At 41.7% G+C, this 25,750-nt stretch overlaps 1 protein-coding gene across 2 annotated transcripts in view; it reads right to left on the bottom strand.

Moving 5' to 3' along the window:
• GBF1 (golgi brefeldin A resistant guanine nucleotide exchange factor 1) overlaps window positions 1-25,750 on the bottom strand; it is a 112,543-nt gene that overhangs the window by 8,604 nt on the left and 78,189 nt on the right. For both annotated transcript variants that reach the window (XM_074907306.1, XM_074907307.1), the window contains 22 exons: window positions 24,027-24,162; window positions 21,561-21,790; window positions 20,453-20,621; window positions 20,058-20,269; window positions 19,307-19,405; window positions 18,703-18,897; window positions 18,114-18,300; window positions 17,542-17,682; window positions 16,897-16,985; window positions 13,573-13,775; window positions 12,992-13,115; window positions 12,562-12,687; window positions 11,884-11,966; window positions 9,434-9,670; window positions 8,437-8,530; window positions 5,427-5,603; window positions 4,830-4,894; window positions 4,600-4,723; window positions 3,924-3,995; window positions 2,483-2,577; window positions 1,883-2,036; window positions 1,454-1,676 (listed from right to left, as the gene is read on the bottom strand). In XM_074907306.1, the coding sequence (XP_074763407.1) occupies window positions 1,454-1,676; window positions 1,883-2,036; window positions 2,483-2,577; window positions 3,924-3,995; window positions 4,600-4,723; window positions 4,830-4,894; window positions 5,427-5,603; window positions 8,437-8,530; window positions 9,434-9,670; window positions 11,884-11,966; window positions 12,562-12,687; window positions 12,992-13,115; window positions 13,573-13,775; window positions 16,897-16,985; window positions 17,542-17,682; window positions 18,114-18,300; window positions 18,703-18,897; window positions 19,307-19,405; window positions 20,058-20,269; window positions 20,453-20,621; window positions 21,561-21,790; window positions 24,027-24,162 (3,235 nt within the window). The remainder of the gene's footprint in view (window positions 1-1,453; window positions 1,677-1,882; window positions 2,037-2,482; window positions 2,578-3,923; window positions 3,996-4,599; window positions 4,724-4,829; window positions 4,895-5,426; window positions 5,604-8,436; window positions 8,531-9,433; window positions 9,671-11,883; window positions 11,967-12,561; window positions 12,688-12,991; window positions 13,116-13,572; window positions 13,776-16,896; window positions 16,986-17,541; window positions 17,683-18,113; window positions 18,301-18,702; window positions 18,898-19,306; window positions 19,406-20,057; window positions 20,270-20,452; window positions 20,622-21,560; window positions 21,791-24,026; window positions 24,163-25,750) is intronic.

The raw sequence follows: 25,750 nt of genomic DNA, 5'->3' as shown, positions 1-25,750 counted from the left end.
ACAGGATACAGAGGGAACAGTTGTTTGACACTGTTTCTCCCCTATTACATTTGGCTTTCCCCTTCAGAAGGAAGGGGCTTTCCATCCTCTGATATGTCACTTGTCAGCCTGACCATGGATTTAAAAAGGGCAGGAAGTCCAGTGCTTTGACTCTGTGGTAAGAATCAGATGTACCACACACTTTAAGAACTACTGGAGGTACTAGGTTCAGCCAAGACACCTCCAAAAGCACAACATGGAATGACATGACTCACATAGGGCCTCTGGGGTCACTCAGCTCCACACTAATACCGGTAAATTCTTTCTCATGAACAGCAATCTACATTAACATGTTCCACAGCTGTCAGATCTACCTTCTTTGACATTTAGGATAACTTTAAATTTCACATCCCAAGCACAGAAATCTTTGCAAGGGCCAAATTTAAGCTACTGTCATAATGTTATTTAGAAGCAAAAATTCTCTCTATCATTCAACATTATCTAGAAACTCACCAGCAGAGACAGACTTGCTGTGAACACAGTGCACCAAACATTTTCAGAAGGAGACAAAGAGAACTAATGTTCTGGTGTAGAAGGTGTCACAGTCAAGTAGTTTGCTCAGTCAGCAAAGAGAGAAGCAGTAAAAAAAAAAAGGGGGGGAGAAGACAGCCCCAGAATTAGCCCAGAAGGCAAAGGCCATAGGTGTGCTGCAAAATCAGGTTTCTCGCATCTGTCTAGGACAAAGCATCAGGACCTAGCAAGGAAGTTCTAGAAAAGCAAGTAGGAAATTGAAGGCTTCTGGAAAAGTCTTTTCTTGTTGTTTGCTTTAAAAGCCTGAAGCTGTCAGCCTCAAATACACTGCCAGCTAGCTAAAGCAAAACAGGAACAGTTTGCTGAAAAGACAGTCTTTCTAACAGAGTCAAAAGAAGTAGCAAATAGTGGGTTAGTCTTGTGGGAATGGTTCAGGTGCTTTGAACACCAGTGGATTTGGAAACAGAATTATAAAGTACAACTCCCTTTACGAGATCCTTAAAATGGGGACAGAAAGGAGTCAGTCCCACAAAAGCAGCAGGTATGATATAGGAACAACAGCTGGGTTTACATTATACACCCAGATGAGAGATTAAGGCTGTATTACCCAAGGCACCAGACCACAACCAGGAGAAAATGCTCCTTGGGTAGAGCAAAGACCTTCTACAGCTGCTACAACTGATATCAGTTTTCCTCCTACTGCTCCCCCAGGGACTAGCACCTGGACTGCTGCTCACAGAACAGGAAGAGATGGCACAGTAGAGACAGGGACAGACCATGGGATGGGAGTGAACAGCAGGTGCTGGTCTTTAATCTTGCTAATGTAGTTTAATATCAGCTTTGTTTTCTTGCAGTCCCCTTTGCTAATTGAAAAGCTTGAGGAAGCAGCTGCTTATCTGGCAGGCAGGCATCAGATTTCCTAGCAAAACCTGGCCTGTCTTACCTGTGTCATTATCTGCCCTTGCTGTAACCTGCAGGGCTGCAGGCGGCTTCACCCCAGACCCAATGCACTCCAGAAGGGTGAAGAGCGTGTACCAGTCATCCCCAGAGTGAATGTTGGCAGCATTGGTCTTCAGGAGTTCATGGAGGCCGTAGGCAACCTCATGGCTAACTCTGGACAGCACATTTGGCTTCATCATGAGCAGGATACGCAATGAGAGAAGAACCTGGCCAGAGAAGGAGACAAGAATACAAACCCTATTATTTACACTCCAAAGTCCCTCTTTATTTGTTTAGAGCTACTTACAACTGCTGTTTGTTGTTACCTGCAGCACAGACAGGTTAAATGTGTGTCAATCCAACAGCAATTGGTTTCCTGTGTTGCCAGGCATAGCCACAAAATCCCAGTGACTGACTTTCAAAAATCCCTTACCTGTGCACTGATTTCCTCCCGACGAAGGAGACGAATTGCCAGTCTCAGCAGCCCCACCACTGCCCTCTCCACCAAGAAGCAGAACTCCATCGCATGGACACAGAGATGATAGAGGTGGTCTCGAACAGTTTGCCAAACACAAGTCACACGGTCCCTAGCCACAACAAGGAGAAGGGAAGGGGTAGGATGAAAGGAAATGAGACAAGAGGAATTCAGCTACCTCCCCCACAACTCCCAACAACCCCGTATTTCTTAATTTCAATGCAAAACTCCAGCCGGGAGATATAAGAACAGACACATAGAAACATCAAAGCTGTCAAATTTTTTATTTACTTCATTACTTGCAAAGCAATCAGGTGGGAGAATTCTCCCTCCAGAATTTCGTTTGTATTGTCCAAATCTCATGATATCAAGCAATAATTCATGGGCCAATAGCCCCTCTGTTTGCACAGAGTGGAATTGCTAAACCCTGAAATTAGAGCCACATGCTGCTTCAGCTGGCAAATCAAACACATAAGGAACTCATGCCCTGGACCCAGGCAGCAGCTGCAGTAAAGCAGGGACATTTACAAGGAATCTGCATGTATTTCAAAGTCATACCTATTCTCTAGCACAATCCTCAGAAGCATCTCCAAGCAGAAGGCAGCATCCTCTTCATCATATGTCTCCTCATCAGGAGTCACAGAGATTAAAGCCTAGAAAAGCCAGTAAACGATTGTGAATCACAAGCCCTCAAAACTAGGGGACCAACAAGTGAGGTCCAACAGAATGCTTTGAGTCTGGGCAGAATTGCATTCTACCACCTGGTGAGGTCACGCATAGTCTAGCAAAAATGCATCAGATAGAGGTCGTGCTATTTTTTTAATTATAGAATATGAACTTAAAAGATGTTAAACTCTGACAAAATATCTCAGATGAAGAGGAATTCTGAGAGCCAGCAGCTTAGAGCTAAGAATATGTGAAGCACAGAAAAGGCAGACATATCTAGGAATGACTACAAATATTGTAACTACCCTCTTGAGCCACCTGCTTGCATATGAAGGAGAATTCCTGACATAATAAGGGTAAGAGCAGAATGTGCCCCGGAACGGAGATGGCACACAAAAACTGAGTCACCACTTCTCCAAGCGCCAGTGGTCTTTGTGTGAACCAAGCAGCAGGTTCTGCTTTAGCTGTTTTAAGTATTGTTCTTTGAGGTTTACTCACTTACCATCTTCATTTTGAAACTCAATACCTTTTCTTCTGAACTTCTGCAGCAAGCTTTGATAAATAAACCTTTCCTTTGTTTTAGCTCAAGTCTCAATAGTGTCATGGGCCCTACTATGAAGTCAGTGAATTGCAATTACAGCAGCCTGAAGGGAAAGGCATTTGCACTTTAAGCAGCCACGGAATTAGGCAACACCCACTGCCAGCCCAGACAGCATCCTTGCAATGGTTGACTGCACTATTTGCTTTTGGAAATGGTGAGCAGTGGCCAGATTCGTTCCACACCCCGGAGTGGTCTCAAACTTCACAGTAGCTTCAGAAGCCAGGTAACTACTACCAGAACCAGGTAACTACTCTCCCCCAGGGAGAAGAGCTTCTCTAGCCCAAAGGCTAGTGCATCCAGCGTTATTATGTCTTCCACAGCAGCCAGGTACCACACTACCTAGGGGCACACAGCCAAATATTTCTGCACAGCTCTTGCCTCTGAAGTGGCCTTTTAGAATGTTCTCATTAGGCACATGGCACACCAGAAAAGTTGAAAAAGCACAACCTATAACTTAAGCTCCTAAGTTGAGCTACTTCCAACATTTACTGTGACCTCCTCAAGGCTTTTGGAACCCATTCCACAATTCAACATATTCCTCTACTACTAAAGCAATTGTGGCTGCCTTCATAGAAGTTACATGTAACAGCTGAACTACTGACTGGTTTCACAGCCCTAACAGGTCCACGATCTCCTCTGGGGACAGAGGAGCTACGTGAGCACACAGCACATATCTACGATCATGCACTTGTCGCACTCCCAGTTTAGTCCCCAGACCAGCATCTCTCTCACCTTCATGAGTTCCTGGAGGGATTCAAGTTGGAGGAATTTGCTTTCTGTGATCAGCTTCTCAGGATCACACTGCTGCAAAAGACAGAAAAGAGGACTGTGTATCTGGGGGACAAAGGCAGACAAAAAGATCCTCCAGAAACACAGCTTGTTCCGAGGGAAGATGTGAATAGCTGCAACACAATTAGCTGGAGAACTCCTGCCAGATAGTTCACTCCCTTAATATCAATTACCCCTGAAAGACTTGATCTGTGCTAGACAGATTTTAACAGATAGCTCCTTACTCCTTAAAAAGGGGCCTCTGTCCACACACTGCTCAAACCTGAGGTTCAGATTCTGTGGACACCATACAGCTTAGGACTGTCTTGGAAAAGAAGTCATTTGAGAATTTATTAATTTGAGTTCAATTATAGGATTGTGATGTGAAAGGCAGATCCCAGCTTCTTGTGTGTAATCATTCCTGTTTTCTTGTGTTACTTACTACATTTGTGCATAACAGCACATAAGACCCTTCAACTGGCAATGCAGATACGCTCCACTGCAGTTCCCTACAATTCCCAAGTCCTCTGGAACCTGCAAAACTGCCTAGAAACATGCATATTTATGTTCCTGTTTCCTGTTATCTACATAGTACTGTCACCACCATCAAAAGCAAGTCTTTTTATAGCTTGTATGTTACCTTTATGCATTCCAGAGCTGTTCGCTTTGCCTCCTGTGTCTCTGTAGATGGCCCCCTCATACCAGACTGCTCTGTCCCACTGAGGGTGAGCCAACTAACAAAACTCAGCACTGTAGATTCACCACTACAAATCAAAAGACACCAGCATCAGCAAGAGAACAAGAAATCATAATACATTATTCTCCAGCATTGGTAAAAAAAGGACTGTCTGGACCATCTGAACCACTCACCGGTTAGATGGTGTCTCCTCACGTTGTAGATAGATTTTGCCATTAGGATCCACGAAGTCTTCAACCTGGAAGACAAACCAGAACATGTATATGATCAATTGCCTACTACTTTGTAGCCTGTTGGGTTTTTTGTTTGTTTGTTTGTTTCCCTGCCACCTACTCTGTAATGCTTCACATAGTATTGAAACGCTACACCCAACCATCCATGTGCAGGCAGTCAACCTTGGCTCTTCACCCCCTCACCCCTTCAGTAAAAGATCATCCCCATCTGGTAATGCCAATGCTGTACTCTAATACTTCATGCCCATAAACATGTCCCTCTTATGCACAATATTCAAAATCTGTTCAAGTAAGATGAATGCCGGAATTTCTCAAAGCCAACAAAGAGCAAAGTGAGAAAAAAACGAAACCCTGCGAAAGAAGCTGAAGCCTGCATATAACTTGAGAATTACACCCTTTCCAAGCTTTGTAGCTCTGTATGTCTTTACCAAAGCCAGGTCACTGCAAGAGAGCTCTCCTCCTCTTTGAACTGGTTCTATGAAAAGCCAGCTTCCCACTCTTCTACGCTTCAACTACCCATGGGCTGGCTATTATTACCTCCACCATGGCCTTGGGCAGCAGTTCTGCTCGGAAAAGCTGTAGCATGGCCTCCATGATGTTTTTCCAGCCCTCCCGCAGAATGTCACCATGGTGATGGGCCAAGTGAAACACTGTCTTTGCTGCAATATGGGCCTTGGGATTACTTCCAAAAACAGCAGGCAGGTTCTCAATAGACTGCAGGAAAGAAGAGGGGGTGGCAGTCAGCAAGAGATGTTTTCTTTTCAACACAAATTAGGGCAGACTGTTCAGAGCTGGTTACGGGAAAGACAACAATTCTGTGTACGATGCTTGGATAACTCCTCAGCCCGTATTCACTTTGCACAAAAACAAGGACAAGATGGCTTACCTGATACAAGCTGAATCACTGAACCACCTAGACATAAGCTCTCCAAGAATGACAACTATAGCGAACCATTTTGAAAGTGCTTGCTGAAAAATCACTAAACACTAATTTAGTCTGCTATGGGAACTTATTCCGGGATCAAAGCCTTCTACAATAAGTACCACATCTCCTCTGGAAGCAGCAATTACTCCGCTCTACTGTTAGAGAAGGAAACTATAGCCAAAAGCATTACTGGCTTGCAAAGCTACTCCTACCACTACTTAACAGCAAGATTCAAAGTAAGAGTGATGAACCCTGACATACAGTCTCTGCCAATAATTGCTGGATCACCATTCCTCATAATGTTCAATACACTCACAGCTTTTCAAAATACAAAAATAGTTTTAAATCATTTAAACCAACCAAGTATATGCTGCCAAAACAAGAAAAAACCCAGCAACCATGTGAGCTAGTATCAGACACTGTAACATGCTCCATTTCTGCAGTTAGAGATGAGCTTTGCCATTCTCTTGCTTATGTGGATAAAAAACTTACTTCCACCATCCAGAAAAGAAAGAGAAGACAGGAGATAAGATGGATTGAAAATGTGGCTCTTCCAATCTCAGACCTGAAGTTCAAAAAAAATCGAGCTCTTGCTTCAGCCAGACTGCTGGCAAAACTTATCAAAATGGGTTTTTCATCTAAAGCTGAACTCCATTAGAAGTGCCAATCTGGAAGTGGCAGAAATGTGACAACCAATTTGTTTTTCCCATTGTTGCTATGGGGAAACCACATGCATACAACACATCATTGAAGTCTCAAGAGTGCAAACAGCAACATGTTTGGTTTTTCACTGTGGCAACAAGCCACAACCACTGAATTAAACAGAGGGAGGGATTTTGCTACTACTTATACGCTGAGTCAGTATGAGTCTTAACTGTGGATCAAGAAGTGGGGCACTCACACTTCTTAAATCACTTAATCCCCTTCCACATTCCCTTCCATTCCTCCTCCTTCAACCAAAGTGGCCATGCATAGCAATTGCAGTGCTTGGTGAGGATGCCTGATCACCACATGATCCAACCTGTGAAGTGACTGGCTGCTAAGTGACACTTTGATGTTCTTCCCTCACTTTCTAAAAGTTGCTCTTTGTTTTGTCTCCTCAGCCCCTGAAGACAGTCCCTCCTTCTCCCCTTCCACCAGACTGTCTCTCAAATATTTGTTCAGTTGTCATATTCCACTACTGTCTCCCAAGCCTTACAGGAATTTAGGACAGCAGAAAGTAATCGCTGTACTTGGAATCTGGCCAAAGATAAGAACTCACAGCCTTCTTCAAATCCAGAACTCCTTGATTCTATGTCATCACCAGGACATGCTTGCCTAATTTACAGACCTCAGACTGCTCCAGATTTCAGTCTCACAATTAGATAGGATGCAGCTGGCAATAGCTCGTGCCTCTGAGGGCTTAGTCTAGTTGCTTCTACTGTGTAAATCTGTGTCAAACGGTTGTTTCATGGAAGACATTCCTCTGCTTGTGTTATCTATTGGTAGTCTGGAGGTCTGGTATGCCTGGAGAGGAGCAAGTATTTCATCTTTACTGTTGTGAGCTGTGGAGAAAGAAGGAATCTAAAGCAACCCCACCACTTGGAATTTCTTTGTCTTTTAATAGTCAACCTGGGATTTTTTCACTGCTACCAACACCAGAATGCAAGTCACACAAAACACCCAGTCCAAACAATTCCATTTCCCTGCAGCCTAATTCCATTAACTAGATTAATCTGCAGGACTGTTCCCTTTCTACTATCCCTTTAAGGGATTTAAAAAAAAAAAAATCACCTGTCTTGGCTTTTTTACTCCCATGCTTTCAGTCTTGAATGACCTTGTTTTGCTTTTTTGTATGTGTGGCAATTCTATTCTGCCCACTGTGGGTCTTGCACTGCTTCTCAGAGCAACGCTGTGTGATTCTTTGTGAGTTCTGACTCTTTAAAATAGTTGCTCGTGTCCCCTCCTTGGCACAAAGCATGGACACACTGTCTATCAAACACCTTGGGGTAAAAACAGGCTGATGCTGTAACAGACAGATTTGGGAAAAAAGAAAAGATTACACCAACCACTACCATGAATTTATTCTCACAGTACAATCCATGGAAACAGTCTTCAAAAGTGGGGCTAACAGCCAATCTTATTACCAGACTCCACTCACCAACTGACAATTCAGAGCATTTGCTTTTCTAAGTCCTTTATGCTTGGGTGGATGCAGAGTCCTCACACTTTGGAAGAACAGCTCACAAAACAGTCCCTCCTGGCACTGCACAAGCCCTATAACTAAATATGCATTTCAGCTATTGAATAAACTTGCTTGGGATCATGGATGATTACTGTCTTGATCACAGGGAGATCTAAGTCTCCTCCAATCAAGTATGTGGAATAAACACTTCTACATCATGGCATTCTGCTCTGCACAAAATACCACTTGTGAGTGAATAGAAGGAAATTTCCATATTTCAACCTGTCCTACGGAAATCCTGCTGCACTACATGCTTTTCATTGCCTCCTCCATAAAACTCTGAGCAGGGCCTGACAGATAATCTACAGATACTGTGATAACTAAAAGTATTGCTTAACAGAGGAAGAGAACTCCTATATACTAAAAGCCATGCTTCTTTGCCCTCCTTGCAAACTTACCTCACTGCTAAGGGCTGTAAACTTGCAGAGAGAAATTATGAGATTGTCAAACACATCACTAAGACCATAGTGAGCAGAAATCATTGCACATTTCCTGAGGAAAGAAGAAAACAGGAAATAATGTAATAAGTCAGCACAGACAATTCTGTCTACAGGAGAGCAAATCAGAGAGCCTCTTTGTGGACATTTTAGACCTTCCTCTCCACCCACTCATAATGAATGCTGATGTATAGAAGTTTACTATTATCCCTCAATCTCAATCCCCATCCATAGATCCTGATATTTGTCTGTGCTGATGCAAGGATCACTTTCAAGAACTGAGTCTAAACAGACAGACCGCTTGCATCTGAGCCAATATACCTCATCTCCTGACATGACAGAAGAGAGACTTGCTGAGACAGGTGGTAGTGTTGAAGGTCTAGCTTCCAAGAGATCATGGCTACAGCACTATACTAACAGAGCTTTAAAACTATGCTTACGGAATCATTTGGTCTGGATCTAAGCATGACCAAAGATTGTTCCAATACAATTTATCACAGATAGCAAGTTTTTTGAATACTGATCATCTGGAAAAGAAAAAGAGAAAAAAAAATCCCGCATCCCAATCAGCCACAGCTATGGCCTCATACACAAGAGGTTTTGTTCATATACAGGGATTTTGCCAGCATCACTGTGCACATTAAGAGTGACTTCTTCCCCTTACTTCTAAGCAGCACAGCTATGTCAGCAAGTCTTTTAAATGAAATACATACCCCAGGGACTTTGATTTATTACCACACAGCAGTCAGGCCAAACAGTGAGTGGCAACCAGGAGAAGCCAAGTTGGAATGAATCAATACCAATGACAAAACAAAACTAGAGGACCACAGGTCACAATAAAATGCTTTTCAATTGCTAGAAAAAGTAGCAGTTGATATTCACTGTGATGTGTCTAGCAGGTCAACAGGAGACAATGGCCACCCTAACTCTTCTGGGTCTTCATGAATGCAACAGTTACCTGAAACCAGAAATAGCCTTCTGGATGATTGTTTCTTCTAAGCTCTTGTCAAAAACATAAGAAAGTGCTGCAATGGTTGGCCCCCACGTCATGGTGAAGAGATCATGGTCATAGCTTCCGGGAGGCACATGGAGGAATATTCCCTCATCAGTGGCACCGCGATGTAGCAGGACATTCCAGATATAGTTTTCCTTCACCAAGCCCGTCTGTTCTTCTGGCATCACTATCTCATCATTTCTACAAGGGAGGAAGGCAGAAAGGTTGAATTTTTCACTCTGAGCCAAACCTAACATTTACAAAGTGCCTTTCATTACATGGTCCCAAAGCTAAGCGATATCTACTCTGGTGTGATTTTGCCAGCTCCTGAAACATTCTATTTTCCTAGGCCTGCCTGCTTCCCCTGCCCCTCTTTGGTATCTTGGATATAAAGTCTGGTGGTTCTCAGCAGCACCCAGCAGCAACCGCGTAAGGAGAGTATTGAAGAAGCAGCTACCTAACAGTACAAGTGCAAAATGCAACACATACTGCAGTTACATGACGGGAAGTTTTGGACAGCACACTGGCATAGCTTCATCCCCCCATCCCAACTCTCACCCTGTTAAGAGTGTTCTACATATCTCATTACTCACAGAAAAAAAAATTGTTATACCACTGCAGTCAACAGCAGGCATGAGTACCTCTGTATACGAATAATGTAAATATTTGCATTATGCCAAGATAAAACAAGAAACCAAATGTATGATGGGTGATTCCTAACCACGGTAGCACAGCTCCTTACTCTAACGGGATAAGGCTATATAATAATAAAACAATTATGATTAATGCTAAGTAGTACTTCCAATCCCAGGTTAAAATATATCAAGCATAAATATGTACTCCCTAGACTTCAGTAACATTGCACAAGGTATAAGCCTCTGCAAATAACCAACTAATTGAACATGAGTCTCAAATGTACTAATAGCAGATTGCAGCCAATCCGAAAAGTAGAGGTCTTTCAGCAACAATCAAAAAAACCCTGTGCTTCAGTTGCCAAAGAAGCAATTTTCATATGCTAACAACAACTATAAAAACCCCTCTTGATTTATGCATACAAAATAAGCTCTTCTCAGTTTCCGGTGCCTGCATATTTTGACAAGAGCAATCATTACTGAAATTATATAGGAAAATGTGTTTGCAGTCAATAGCTTATTTTTTATGAGAACCCATATTTGATTAACATTAACGGAAGCAAGTGAATGGGTTTACTTGTTAAGTCTCAGGAAATGAAACTGTGCTCAAAAGTGAAATGCTGAGATCCTGAAGAGATCATGTGCTACTCTGTACAGATTACAGTCCGATTTTTTCCCCCCTAATAATACAAAGAAAACAAACAGTCACCAAATCTCAACTATGACACTGAGGCAATCTATCCGAGATGGAGCAATACTGAAATGATACAACAGTTGTTTTAGCTACAGAACGTACTGAAAAAGCTGAAGTATCTGGTGAAGGGAGGATAAAGGGGGATAAACTGGGACAGAGGCACTAGATAACAGAGATATGAGGATATTCTCAGGCTACTACTTGAAACACTAAGAACACCATCAGGGAAGAGAGACCAATCAAAACTAGAGCTCTATTTGAAAGCTAGAGCTACCTCTTGAAGAATTTCTAGATACTCAGTACAGGCAGCATTCCCACCTTCCCAGAGAAGGCTCAAAAGGGATGGTCAGCCTAATCACACTGCCCTGCTTCCAGCCTGAGCCACTGCAGATTGAAACCAGCTGAGAATCAGTCACATCCTGTCTCCTCAGAGATGTAATCCTCTCAGCTTCAAATTGGCTGGGCCTGGATTTACTGGTAGGCTAAATTTCTGAGCTATTATTAAAGATCCCCACCCAGAGCTAGTCTGTGCACAAAAGGGTCTCAGCCACCAGGAATTCTCCTCAAATACTGGTCAGTGTGCCAAGATCTTCAGGGACAGCAGACGAGATTGGTGCTGACAGCAGCCTCATATGAAGAGCTCAAAAGGAGAATATATGAAACTGAGACCTAGATATGTTATGTCAGGCACCAGTGCTGTCCTGGGGATGAGATACTATCTCTAGCACTACATAAAAAGTTTTGGGGAAGTCTAAAGACCTGATCTGGAGAACAGAGCCTTCTTAGGTACTGCATTTCACATATGCAAAAGAATGGCTGAGTAAAATCTGCATGTGGATAGAAGTAATGTATTTTTTAACTTTAGCTTAAGATCTGTGGATTAAAATATCAGAGCAAGAATGCAAAGATACAAATCCAGTGCAATCATTGTGACAGGCTTGTTACCGCAGCCCCACATGGAGTTAGAAGTTAGTCTGAGGGAAATGGGCACATGATCAGTGAGTCTCTCTGTACTCTCTAGAGGTCTCACACACCAAACAACTCTAGTTTGCTCTCTGTATACAAAGACATGTCAGGTTGATTCTTACTTGATGGCATGGTACATGTCTTCCAGTATGTCCTGTTCGAAGTCTTTGCCTCCGTTCACACCTTTCAGGTTCTTCCGAAACTCCTGTAAAAAGTTACACCAATATTAATTCCTAATATTTCCAGCTTTAACTGCTTGGCTAGGATCAGTGTTCCACTTGTTTTTCATGGGATCTGGAGACTTTTCTGCATTCTTCAACATGTAGCCTCAAAGTTCAAAAACTAAATGCTATTCTTAGTGGCAGTATTGTGCAGTAACCCCTGTCTCTGCTCACACAACACAATAATGGAGACACAACATAACACGCTTAGCTGAGGCTGGACATCAGAATAATAGGTCTGTATCACTACATTGACACTCAAAGGACTTGAACTTTCTAGAAGCCCACTGTGGTTCAACGACCTTCCCATTCTTACTATGTCTTAGAATAGAGTTTGCTCACGCACACAAGCATCTTGACAAACTTTGCAAGTTGTCTGCTAAGCTAGTATTTCTGTAGACTTGCCCTTTGCCCACAGCTCCCCTCTCCAACTGTACTCAACTTCTGTGCTGTGCAGCACCTTGTTAGATACATGAGTGGTGAATGCCGGGGAAAAAAGTGAACGCCACTGAGATAAAAACAGGTACTACATTGATATCAAAATCAGAGAAGACTAGTGCCTACAATGATAACACCCACCTCCAGAGTCATTGGGACATTCTGCTTGCGGACATTATGGTTGTGCTGGTCAGTGTTCAGCATAATAACTGCATAGGCCAGGGCAAAGCAGGCATCACTATTAGCAAATGGGGACCCATTTGATTTCTGAAAGGCAAATGAATGCGCAAATTAGTCCTACAGAAACAGCAATATCAGTGACCAAAGACAGGCATTTCCCTACCCACAGTACTGAATCACCTCCAGGACAAACAAAAACCCCAGGCTGTGGCTCCAGCTTCTGAACAGCACCCTGGATATCTATGTGCCACTGCCATCTCCTTCAAAACAACAGCTGCTGCCTGTAGGGCACAGTAAGCTTATATAGGCAGTTTGATCTGACAAGTCCATCACGGCAAGCCAATGCAAAGAAAGAATGCAGTTTTGAGCTTTCTGCCCACCAAGTACACACCCTCCAATGTTCTGTGAAGGCTTCCAACAGTCTCTGGATTACAGGTGCCTCTCCTGGTAACCTGAAGGCCTCCAGATAAAGTCGTAAAGCTTCATCTAGCCTTAAACCTTGGAAGCTGAAAGTTCTGCAAGAAGAATGAAATGCAATGAGAAACTGAAACAGGATGGGAAAGGTAGGATAATCTTAGTGACTACAATCTTGTTTGTTTCAGCATCAGAATACCAGATTTCACAGAGAACAGACAATAAAGAGGGGAGGGTGAGGAGAGAATAAATATACCATGAATAGGCAAAACCCAGTAAAAGCGAGTCAACAGTCCTACAGGTGATTATGTACGTAATCATCTCTCCAGTCTTCACAGAGACTGGCCCTACTGAAAGAAGCTCAAATATCATAGTATAACACAACTAAGATGTTACCATAATCAAGAGATGCACAGAATTAAGGCATGGTGGTACACAGAGAACCAAGGGATGGATACAGTGTTCCTCCAGGAAATACTGTTCTACTGCTTTTTTTAAAATCACTGAACTCTTAACTTCCACCCCTTTCTGATTAAAGAGATACAGAAACATACTCACCCAACAAAGCTTTCCAGTAAGTCTATGTTCTTACGGTCACTCACAAATTCCCCAATCATTTTTTTGTCCAGGCGAGGATTTTCCCGTAGCCACCTGGCCACCTCGTTGTTGTCAATGGGGGTGGCAAGAAGGTTCTTTTCCTGCAGAAACTGTATCCCTTTCTTTGGCTTTTGGTTGAACTGCTCTGTGCCAGTTATCAGGAGCTGAAGGAGACATTCTGATAATTACAAGCTTGAAGTACACTCCTTACTTTAGATTGTTCTTGGCATTTGAATAAAAAGCAAAGAAGAAAATAGATCAACCTCAGCATAATCAAGTTTACTGTACTGTGAAATCCAGCAAGAAGGCTAACCAAGGCCAGAAAACCTACATTCCGCACAAGGATTGGCTATCAAATACTGAACAGAGCAAGCATGAGTTGCTGTCTTTGAAAAGCTTTGACATTTCACTGAGCAATCAGCCCTGCTACCCCAAATGCTTCACCTGCTCTAATACGTAAACAGAGCAGAGGAAGGTCTCTGATGATCCCCAGACATGTGTCAAGATCAGCTCTACACAGTTACAACAGCAGCCCTGCTCCATGCCCTCTTCTGTCCTCTCTGGCACCAGGTTATTGTACTCCACCTCACTGCCAGAGACATGCAGCAAGAATCCTTGGCACTTATTCAGCAGGTGCAGGGAAGGAATGCTGCAAAAGCTTAAACTAAGAACAAGAAAACATACTGCTAGTGAGACATGATCCCAGAAACATCTGGTATTCCAGCATGACAAGGCTATCTGTAGGCTGGGAAGAGCAAGTGCATTTCTGAAGGGAAGTCAACTACTCTGCCCTGCTTGATTCTTATTTTAGGAAACTAGACTGTACCACAGCCACAGTGTAATAAAGCACCTTACTAAGAAAGGGTTAACTGAATGTTCTTGGTGGTGTTCAGAAAAACCAAAAGCACAAACAACTGTATGAACTTTACTAAGGCACCAGAATAAATGTCAAGTTCCCTGTTAGCTCCTATCACGATCAAACTGCTAGCAATGACCTAGTGAACTAAATTCGTGACCATCATGATTACTAGCTCCCCTGTGTTTCTCAGTACCTCAGAAGCCACCAGCCCTCTGTTCTCAAATTGCAATGAAACACATACCCTGAAATAGCATGGAGCACAGAAGGAACCAGTGAGAGTACAACAAAATAATAATCATGTGCTGCCCCAGTATAACAGGCCTGAAGAGACTGTATGATGCTAGCAGCTTTCTGTTCAGATCTAAATCCTGTAACCCAAGCCCTAGGGTATTTTATGGACTGGTTACACTTCTTAAGACCACCTGAAAGGAGACCAGACTGCTGGCAGTTTGCACTGCATTTATAATCATGTCAGTCCTATGCTTCTGAGCTTCTGGTCATTGACTTTGGAAACATCAATGAAAACTTTCCATTTGATGCATAATTTGTTTTCTGCCTTTATTTAGCTTTTCCCTCCTTCCAGCTGTGATAATGCTTAGTACTTCGGAGGTTAAAGGAAGCAGAACACACTGGTGTCATGTCAGCATCAACATTACTCAAGCTGAATGCTTTATGTGCTCTGTTTACATGCACAGAACAAAACCATTAGCAGATTTAGGGTCAGGAAGGGATTTTCCCTGGGCAAGCTAACAGATTTATGAACATCCTTCTGACCTCTGCTGTAGTGTAAGGCACTCTCCTTCTTCTAGGACCACCTGGAACTTTCTTTAAGGAACTCTCAGCCACTGGCAATGACCTTGATTTCTTCTAACCTTGCTTTCCAGCACAGTAAAGATGGAGCATTATTACAAGTTTTCCATTACAACAGTGGAAGCACTATGCAAGCTCTCTTCTCAACAACGGACTTTCACACAAAGTCTATCAGCAAAGCTGCCATGAAATCTGGATTTGATGCAAAGCAAATGGTTACAAATGAAACAGTAACTAAATCAATATTAATTTCTTAGAAATTAGCTAATGTCAAAATTTGGTGATTCCTTTGAAGACTCTGCTGACAGTCACTTCCCCCGCACTGTTCTTGTGGCTCAGGAAGCTGGTTAGCATTATCCCACTCTGTTGTAGGTAAATAACTGAGTTCCTAAGCACTGTAGCAGACTTTCTAGAGAAAAAGCAATGCCTTAAATTACATTCAGATCCAGAGACTGCCAGAGTGGATCACAAAGCACAGATTACTATGGCAGTAGAAAGAGACCTGTTGTACTTCCTTCAGTATTTTTGCTTAGGTAAGTTTAAACAAATATAACTACCAGCCCCTTACAATAATGTGAAATAAACCCATCTATGCTGGATATAGAAGTCAGAAGACTTTTAGTCAGGTACTAATCAAAACCCTTCCTCTGTATCACCAACAAATCGTTCAGACGTTAACTTATTTTTCAACTATATTATCTGGCTCCTTATCCCACAACTACTATGGCCATTCATGTTTCATCCAGAATAAATGTCATTTCCATATTGAAATCTAGTAATCTCCCACTTCCTAAATAACTTAACTACCTCATTCATGTATATGTTGTGCAAAAAGAACAAAATCTGTACAAAGAACATCCGTGAATGAAAAAAAACCCACAACCCAAACCCCCAACCAAAAAATAGAGTCCTGTAACCCCATACGGACTTTAGCTATCATATTCATCCACTGTCTCTAGAGGTGAACAGGCAGGCCAGTACTTGATGACACAGACAGCAGATAAATACAAAGCCATCAGCATGGATCCTTTGTCAACACTAGACCTAGACTGGAACTACTCAGGGAATGGAAAAGCTGTATGAAGTTTAGACTATAACTTCGATTAATGAGATTCAAGGAAACAGACATCTAGACAAAGAATGGCTTTGCAACAATCAAGACAATCTTTTCAGTCATACTTCGGCAAACACGGGAATAAACAAATCAGAATAGCAGGCTAGACAGTTAATTTCTACTATGGGCCTCTTGGTATACTCCCCATTTACAGCTTTGATAAGAGTAAGGAACCCACCCTTTTCAATGAAAGTACCCTATCACCTCCATATAATGCAACTAGATTCAGCAACTTTCCCACCCAGAAATCAGATGGAACTTACAAATTGTGCCACAAAATTTTCTCCGACATCTCTTGCAACTTTTAGCACAACTAAACCACAACAGAGAATAATCACTGCTGTCTCTGCGGTGCAGCAGGATTTTCAGTGACTATTTAATTCTTACCAGCAGAGACTAGAATTTAAGATTTCTGAGATATGACCAGTTATGCAAAGCCCACATGGCATGGGAAACAAGAATATCACTCAAAGATCCATTTGTAGTATATTCCAAGTCATACCTTCTTTTTATTCTTTATCTGCATAAGTTCCTGAGGGCTTGGAAGGATACAAGAAAATCGAGTAGGCTTCCTGGGGATACTCTTCTCAGCTAGAAAGACAAAGCATCATTACAGTCAAACCTATTCTCAGAGTAGCACTCAGCTCACTATAGCGTTCTATCATAACTTTCAGTCATGGAGTCTTGCTGCAGTTGTACTGCCCTGCAAATGGCAGTCACACTCCTACTATTTGATTAATACATTCCTCTCAGCCACATCATCTTCAGTGTAATTGCATAGTAGCTTCTTCTCCTGGACGATTTCACACACCCACAAGATTTAATTTTCTGGTTATTTTGACTACCTACATTACTGATTCCCTGGAGAGCCCCTGACTACCTTAAAAATAGTAAGCACTGGTATGAATTTCACACTTTTGCCCCAAACTGACACACCAGATCTAACCCCCTCCCCAGAAGAAATGCAACAGTTAGTAGGCATATATATCACACATACAATAAACAAGTATTCAGCACATGCCTCCCTCTAATTCTGAACACACAATAGCTACAGTGGTCTACAGTATAGCAGGACCAGTCAGCAAATGTCAGGACCATTCTCAGCATACACACTCTCAGAATGCCAGGGTACCATGGAGACTATTACCTGCCTCGCTTCCTCCTTCCAATCCCATGCAGCCCTCCTTCATATGGTCAGCCATAAGGCACCCACTGGTGGGAGGACATGCCCCAGCTGGCTCTGAGGCTGCACTGGAAGATTTTCCCTCACTGAGTACTCGCTCATTATCTGTAGAAGTGAAAAACAAAAACCCCACACAAACAAATCCATAAGCCAAGGAAAAAGCTAGTAACTGACAAATAACGAACTGACCACTCTAAACTGAACATGTGCTTATACAAAGGAGTTTGCCTCAGTAACTGTGATTCCTCAGTATCTTCAGTATTTTGCCTATATGAATTCCATGGCATACCATCTTTCTGTAGTGACTGCCAGTCTTGACATGGCCTTTATATAAAGCTTCATGAGGGGCACAGTTAATTATCTGTAAATTTTGCAAATAGCAAGGTTATTACCATCAGTGTGTAGTTATAAAACATGCAACAGGAACACTGAAAACATATGTTTAAGAAGTTTACTATGTCAGCTACCAAAATGAGATCTGCAAGTTTAGCACAAGACTAAGGTTAGTATCAAAACATCAAAGAAAGGAGTCTTACTATTGCTTGTTTCTTTGGTGTTGTTCATAGTTTCTGGTCTGGATTTGACAACTTCCTTCTCTTGCTGATGTATATTACTCAGCACTTTGGCCTTGCAGTGCGCCTCAGTGCTATCTATCACTGTCAGCAATGCTTCCAGAGAGAGCAGATGGACAGTATACAGCTGTCCGGAAACTGGGAAGGCATTCTAGAAAATAAAATGCAAGTATTAGTCAACTTTCATGCCTCTCTCACCATAGTGGGGGAAGGAAGTTTCCCCTACAGCTTGGGGAAGTCTAAAGCATAAAGTAGAACACCGTAAATTTTCACACAAAGCTTTCTACCACATACTTAACAGTTTATCTGCTCTGACATTATTAAAGCATCTATTAAAGCTATCTAAGACTATTCTTTTCCCTTCTGCTTTCAAATATTAAATGGCCTTCTTCATCTCTACAGACTACTCAGTCCGAATCTTTTGACCACTCCTTCAGCTCTGCATCTGCTCTCACCCTGGTTCTGGGTTACTGGCTGCCCCTTCGGCACCCCGCGGCTCCCTCTCCCCGCCCCGCCCGCTGCAGCCAGCAGCCCCCGGCGCGCGGTTCAGCACCTTGGAGAGCAGCTTCGTGAGCTCCTCGAAGAGGTTGGCGCAGTAGTAGTCACAGTCGTAGTTAATGTAGAGCTCAGTCACGAAACTGGGAATCCTCCACAGCTGAACAATGGCTTCCAAAGCCATCTCCTTCATTTCATAGGGCATCTTTGGGTTTTCCACAGTGATGATTTCCATCAGCTTTTTGACATACATCTGGCAGAAACACAGGGCAGCTCAGTTTAAGGAAAGAAAAAAGAAAGCAGGACAGTGAACAGCTTTGAGGACTACAGAAATATATTTAAGCTTCATCTTTCCATATGATACTCCATCTTTAATAATGGCTTATTCTAAAGGAGATTGTAAAAAGTTTTCAAATAGTTCCACCATTCAGTGCATCTGGACCTACCATTCAAAAAAACCCAGTATGAAGGCAGTGCAGTATACAAGTCTCAAATACATTTTATCCCACAAGAAAAGGCCTACACAGCCTACCCGCAACCCACTGTGTCATTTATACAAAGGTAGATTGATATTTAAACTGTATTTTACTGCCTAGCTATATGCATTTAACTGGAGCCAAATAAACTATTACTAGGCACCAAATGATACTCAAGAAACTCACCTCCAGCTGGAATTTCAGATGCTCTCTCATGCTCTCAAAGAGAAGAAAGCACACCCTGAGGGAGGCTGCATATAGATTGAGACGTTCAACACTCAGTAGCTGAACAAAAAACCAAAAAAAAACCTTTAAGAATTACAAAGGCTAGTCATTATGTGCTATAAGTAGCAGTACTGTGGCACTGCAGGCATCACCTGCAACAGCCTTGAGATCCACACAGTTGCCTCCTATAGCAATGGCATTTTAAAAAAAGTCCCTTTTTCAACCTCCTGGTCTCACTTTTTGCTAGTGAGGACTAATATACCTAATCCCCTTCTGCTTATGATAACACTTTTCCTACTACAATTTTGTTCTTTTGTGAAGTCCACAGACCCTCTTAGTGAAGAAGGAACCTGGGAGAAGACAGGCCTCTGAGATGGCCCTTGTGCAATTAATAGCTCGGTACTCCAAAGGTTCTGCCTACTACTAAGATAGTAACTTGCATCCATAATTACCTCAAAAACAATTATATCAAAACATATTGTTATCCCACAGTAACAAGTCATTCAAATCATCTTCATCCTTCTTGGGCCTGGTCTAAAGAAAACAGGACAGGACCACCTCTCTGACTTTGCAACAGCACCGTTTCACTGGTGCAATTCAGAAGTCTCCTTGCAATGCAGCAGAGAGCTTATCTAAATTCTAATAGACTCTGATGCAAATTAATATCTGACTCTCTGGTGCTATATGCCATGCTAGCATAAGCCAGACTCACTTGAAATAGGTGCCGGCACAACTCCTCCTTCACAAGTCCCAAGAGGGACTGGCAGTTTGCAATGGGTGCTGACTCCAGGGCAACAGTTAGCAGCTGCAGCCCCATGTGGATCATCACCTCTGAGTTGTGGCGGTCATGAGGGTTGGTGAGTGAGATAAGAAAGCGGAACAGCTCTCTAATACATGGTAGCCCGTACGGGACCAGCGCTGCCCCTAAGGAAAAAGAGAGATTAGCACTCTTAATTTTGCTTTTGCTTTTTGGGGGTGCCTAACAAGTGTTACAAATGAAATTGTTACAGACCCACTGAGGAACAGGAGCTTATCACCCTCTTAGCAGAAAGTGAAATAGAGCAGTGGAAAGGAGGAAGGGCTTTAGCAACACTGCCCACCTCTCACCTTCTTTTTGGGAAGACTGAGTAAAACGTACACCTCGGGGATTTACATAGTCCATATCATGAACTGAGGCAGAGTCAGAATGTTCTGCTACAGATGTGCACTCCTCTAGGACCTCAGGGATAGATTCGACAGAAGCTGACTGGATCTTCTCCTCCCTCAGACTTTCATTCTTCATTGATAACAGTCATTTGAGAATGAAAGAAGCAAAACAAGAGTTAACAAGCATTAGACAAGTTAAAAGAAAGGCTTATTTGTTCAATGTTCATTCAGAACTATTAAAACTACACAGGTCACTAATGGAAGAGGAGCAGGAAAACAAAATTTAATAGCAAAGAGTGCCTTTAGATAATCTGCAGGCCTCTCTGCCCTTTCATCTCCATCCAGTTAATATCTATTTTACATAAACTCTAGGTTGCAAGACTGAGGACTTCACTTTTAAGATACTCCTATAACCCATCATTCTTACTGCCCCCGAGGTTAGTATTTGGCTCATTGGTTTTAAATGCTACATAATTTCAGCACACTATTTCTATCTATGCCTTCTCAGCATTTTTACCATTCAAAGTATCTGCAGCTCTGAAAGGTTACCTGTAGCTCTAATTCATCCTCTCAACAGTATTAATGTTGAAGGGGAAGCGGAGACAACATGGAGGAAAACTTACTGACAAAGACCTTGGTTCAGGTTTGTTATACTTCACAGCAACACCAATGCACACGCACAAACATCAACATCTGAATTTCTAGAAACTCAAGTAAATTGTTCACTAAAGACAATAAAATGAGTTCTGCAGACTTCCTCTGTGTTTCCCTCTAACAATTTATCCTTTAATTAAGGTTAATGGCATTGGCAGGAGTACAAATAGCTATGCGGGTGCACTGTTGGGCTGCACAGTTATAATTACAGAGCCAAAGGGGATGGTCTCAAGAGACAACAAAAACTGAATGCTTGTGAATTTACAAATCACTTACACTGAGGAATGTTTTATTCTGACCCTAAGTCTTGAAATAAAATATATGACCAAAGAGAGAAACAGAAAGAGAGTAAGTGAGCTAAACCAAAAACTGATTATGCTGGGAGTTGGAACTTTTCTAAGTTATATCCATGTACCTGGAGTTCAGGCTGATTTTGATTTTCAGTGACTTTGGCCTCACTGGAAGGCATTCCTGCATTAAGTCCCAAAGAAGCAACTTGTTCCAAGTCTGTCAGATCTTCCTTGGAGGTAGTCTGTGAGGACAACTCCAAACCACTGTCTATAGCAGGGCTGACCACAGATGAAACATTTTCCGAGCTCCCAGAGGAGCTGGGAGAAGGAGCATCTATGAAAGTAACTCCACTTGCTGATAAGAAACAGAAGCAAAAAGATCAGTATTATTCTGACCCTCAACCACAAATTCATACACTGAATACAGCAACAAAGAATTACTTTGATCACTACTTCATACTACAAATGATCTCGGAGAGTTATGCATTAATGCAGAGATAGTAGATAAACTAAGCTCTTTTGCTAGGTATTAAAGAATTAAATAGATGAACAGGTGAGATACTAGCAGTTCTCCAAATTAAAACACAATAGTTGAAATCTGACAGTCAGCAAATAAGGTAATTCACATAGTTCAAGGGTGCAGAGGTTTCTATAATTAAGAAGGAATCTGAAAATAGTCTGAAAAGTGTACTTTACTCTTTGATAAAGACTTGCATCAAGAATTAGAATGACTATTCTTTCAAAGTGAGTATTTTATCTTGATTGGAAGGCAAGACCTATTTCTTTAATTCTCCCTAAACAAATGGAATCGCAATAGAACTCAAATGGGTCTGAAACAGCAGTGAAGGATTTTTACTCTTTCTAAATATGAGACAATGCTCCAAGAACTTAAGTTTTCCTTTAGAAGGAACCCACACATTTGCAGCTCTCAGTTCTGAGAACGTAAAAAATGTAAAACAAATATTTAAAAAGATATATGGTGGGGCACAGTAATAATTGCACAAACCAGAATTGTTAAGAATTTACATGTGAAATGTGTGAGATTTTGTACAGTACTGTTTTATTGCTTGCTTGATTTTTGGAAAGGTCTTAATTATGTAACAGGATATTACTTGATTTTTAAGAAATGTAACTGAATACATGATCAATTTTGTAATCTTTGCTTCTTCACTTTCTAAGCCAAGATTCTGGCCTAAAAAGCACCATTACTACATTACCTAGCACAAGGTCAGAGTTAATGATGTGCTTTGTAACACAATTCAACTTTCTCTTTAAAATGTTACAGGAGTTATAATGCTGTTTAATAGAATTTAATACCTATTTGGAAATTTAAATATGATGATTTATGTAGAGATAAATTCTCATCTGGATGGCTGTTCAAGTTATATACAATTTGATTTTCAGCAATCATGCTGTTGTGTAGAAACATATTCGGGATCGTTCACACGACACCGAATAGTTTCCTGTGACAGAGTAAGTGTCAGAACTAGGTATTTTACACAGCTGTTGTTTCTATTTTCCTGTCTGCTTCCTTTCACTGTTAATGTTTATGTCTGAGCCACCAAAATGTTGAGTGCACAGAGTACTTTGCAGCCAGAGGGACTCATTTATCCAGAGGAGAGCTTAAAACCAGTTATAACTGTTTAGTCTACTCCTATACAACAGGATAAGAAAGCCACCCCCACGTTACACTCTTGAGCTCACAGCACTAGTCACATACCGTATCCTTCTGCAGGCTGAATCAAAGCATGTGAAAAAGGATTTATGCCTATGCCCATTAGTTTCCCGTGCACAATTCCCCTTCAGGTACTTTTGCTGTTCTATCTCCTTCTTTCCTTAGTAACTCTTCATGCCTTTTTACCATATCAAGGCCTCTATTCTCCCCAGAACAGTTGTAAGTGCACCCCATATTTCCCTGTCCCTTAATAAGCATAGCCTTTTATTCAGATTTCATGGACTGCTGGTACATGCTTTCAATCTTTACATCTGTAGTGAGAGATCTGTTCATTCACCCATCCTTGATCCCTAAGTTTCTGCACATCCCTCGGTTCCACCTGTGTATTTTCACCTGTCACACATTGCTCTTCCCTCACTATCACCACATCTGCAGCCTTGAGCACATCCTTCAGGAACACAAGAAAGAATATGTCACTTAAGTTAGCAGTCTCCTGCTGCAGGAGACCTCCCCAGTTCCATTCCCCTTAGCTCTCCTCTTGCCAGTGTTCTTGTTTTAAATCTCTTCCATGTACCTGCTGCACCCTCGAACTCCTGTGCACCACATGGCTGCCTATAACCTCAGCCACCTCTCCAGGTCCCCATTCCCTTTTGTACAAACTACCTCATAAGGTAGAGAAATGCTGTCAAGTTAACTACAGGACCATGCTTTCCTCCACCAATATGTACTTCATCTCCTTCAAACTCTCTCATGGACCTGAAAAGCTATGATACATTTTATTGCTATACTCACTGAGAAATAACATTAAAAAAATCTAATGCAAAACAACATGTTAAGAGAAATGCAATAAAGACAAGATTCCAAAACAGCTCTAGAATGGATGCTGTCTGGTCTCTGGAAACAGATTTCAACTTACTCGTGGTGTTACTAGCATTAGCTGCTGGTTGTTCTGTCCCAGGAGAGACCTTAGTTACATGTCGAGGAGGCCTTGGTGATCTCTTCTGCTTTTTCCATTTTGATGATTCACTCATTCCTCCAGCTCTCATTTTCAACTGAAAATCAGTAATCATTAAGAATATCAGTACAGCAAAATCACATAGCACAATGCGTTATACAAGCCAAACCCCAAAGGCTGTCTCAAAACCCTCAAAATCAGGCAACAGCACTTAAATATAGCATACAAATTAATCAGCACCTCAAAATCATGCAAAACAGCCCCTGACTCCCCACTACCAGCTTATTAGCCAACACTCCATGCCTGAATCAAGCGACAATTTACTGTAGTTACTCTGCTATAATATATACTTAACAGTTCAATTACTACAGCACTCTCTTCCCTATCAACACCTCCTAGACTTGCATTAGGATAAAGAATTCTTTTAGACCTACAGGTACATCTCAAATCTCTTCACTTTTGCCAATGTTTCCAGACTTCTAAAGGGCATCAATTAAAGTATATAAGCAAGTAATAGACAGGTTTGATGTTGAATTAAAATTTCACCGTCTATACAGGAAGGCTGAGAAGCAAGCCTGAGCACCCAGTCTCACACTGCAGCCTGCAGCTCTGTCACGTATCTCTTGCCTCAATTCACTCTTCATCTTCATAGCAATGCCATGTTCATTTTCCTCCAGATATTTTTCACTATTAACAACTGTTTCTCTAACACTTCACTCCTAATACATGACGCATTGCAAATACCACCCTAGTGGTTTAGAGACAAACCATATTCTGCTTTCACCTGCTTTCTGTCATTACTGCTCTTCAGATGTAATTCTAAGCTAACCCTTGACATCCTTCTTGACCAGGATCCTATTTTTAGTTCTCATACAGATCTTTCATCAGGCAAACAGGAACCACAGCAGGAGCAATGCAGACTGTGTGGCACTTGCTGCAGTGTGCTGTTATTGCAGGCACACACAGATGCTGCAGAACCTTCTAAAAACAATACAGTATTTAGTCACATGGACAATTGACAATGGCAGACCTGAAAAAAGCTTTCTTCTAAAGTTAAGTGCCTCTAAGTGCAGGATTTCACTTACTCTTGGGTTTGGTAACTGCAGTCAGCTTTTCTGATGCTGTCAGACCTCTACAATTTGGGGTGAAAATTTAACCACTGAACAGATACCTCACATGTAGTGGAAACCATTCAGCAAGACTCAGTACCAATCCCTATTTTGTATTCTTCTTTGTAAATTTATCCCAGTTAAGTTATATTTTAGGCCACAACATTCCTTATTTCTTATATCCCTAGCATCAGATTTAAATTCTCTAGAAGACAGCAATATTCTTTAGTCTCTTTCTTTTTCTGCAACTTGACTCCTTCCAGATACTACTCTTCTTAAATGCCAACAAACCTTCTAGGTTCTGCTACTGTTTTTCCATCTCTTTCCTCTTTCCAGCTAGAATTTTAACTTGCTGTAAATGGCCTGTAATTTCTCTCATTTAAACAAAGCCTGTGAAAATATTATGTCCCAGTGCAGTAAATTATTTGTGTAATTTTTCTTTACACCACAAATTCTATTTGTTTGATGACTAATTCCCAAGTTTTAGCTATGCTACAGTTTCCTCGAGCTTGTTAATTAACAACAGGTTCAATTACTTTGCTCGTTATTTCTTCCAGATTTTGCAGTAAGAATCTC

This window comes from Athene noctua, chromosome 5 (assembly GCF_965140245.1).
Source record: "Athene noctua chromosome 5, bAthNoc1.hap1.1, whole genome shotgun sequence".
NCBI lineage: Eukaryota > Metazoa > Chordata > Aves > Strigiformes > Strigidae > Athene > Athene noctua.
Note: the sequence above shows the minus strand (reverse complement) of the source record. Positions and strands in the feature narration are given on the sequence as shown.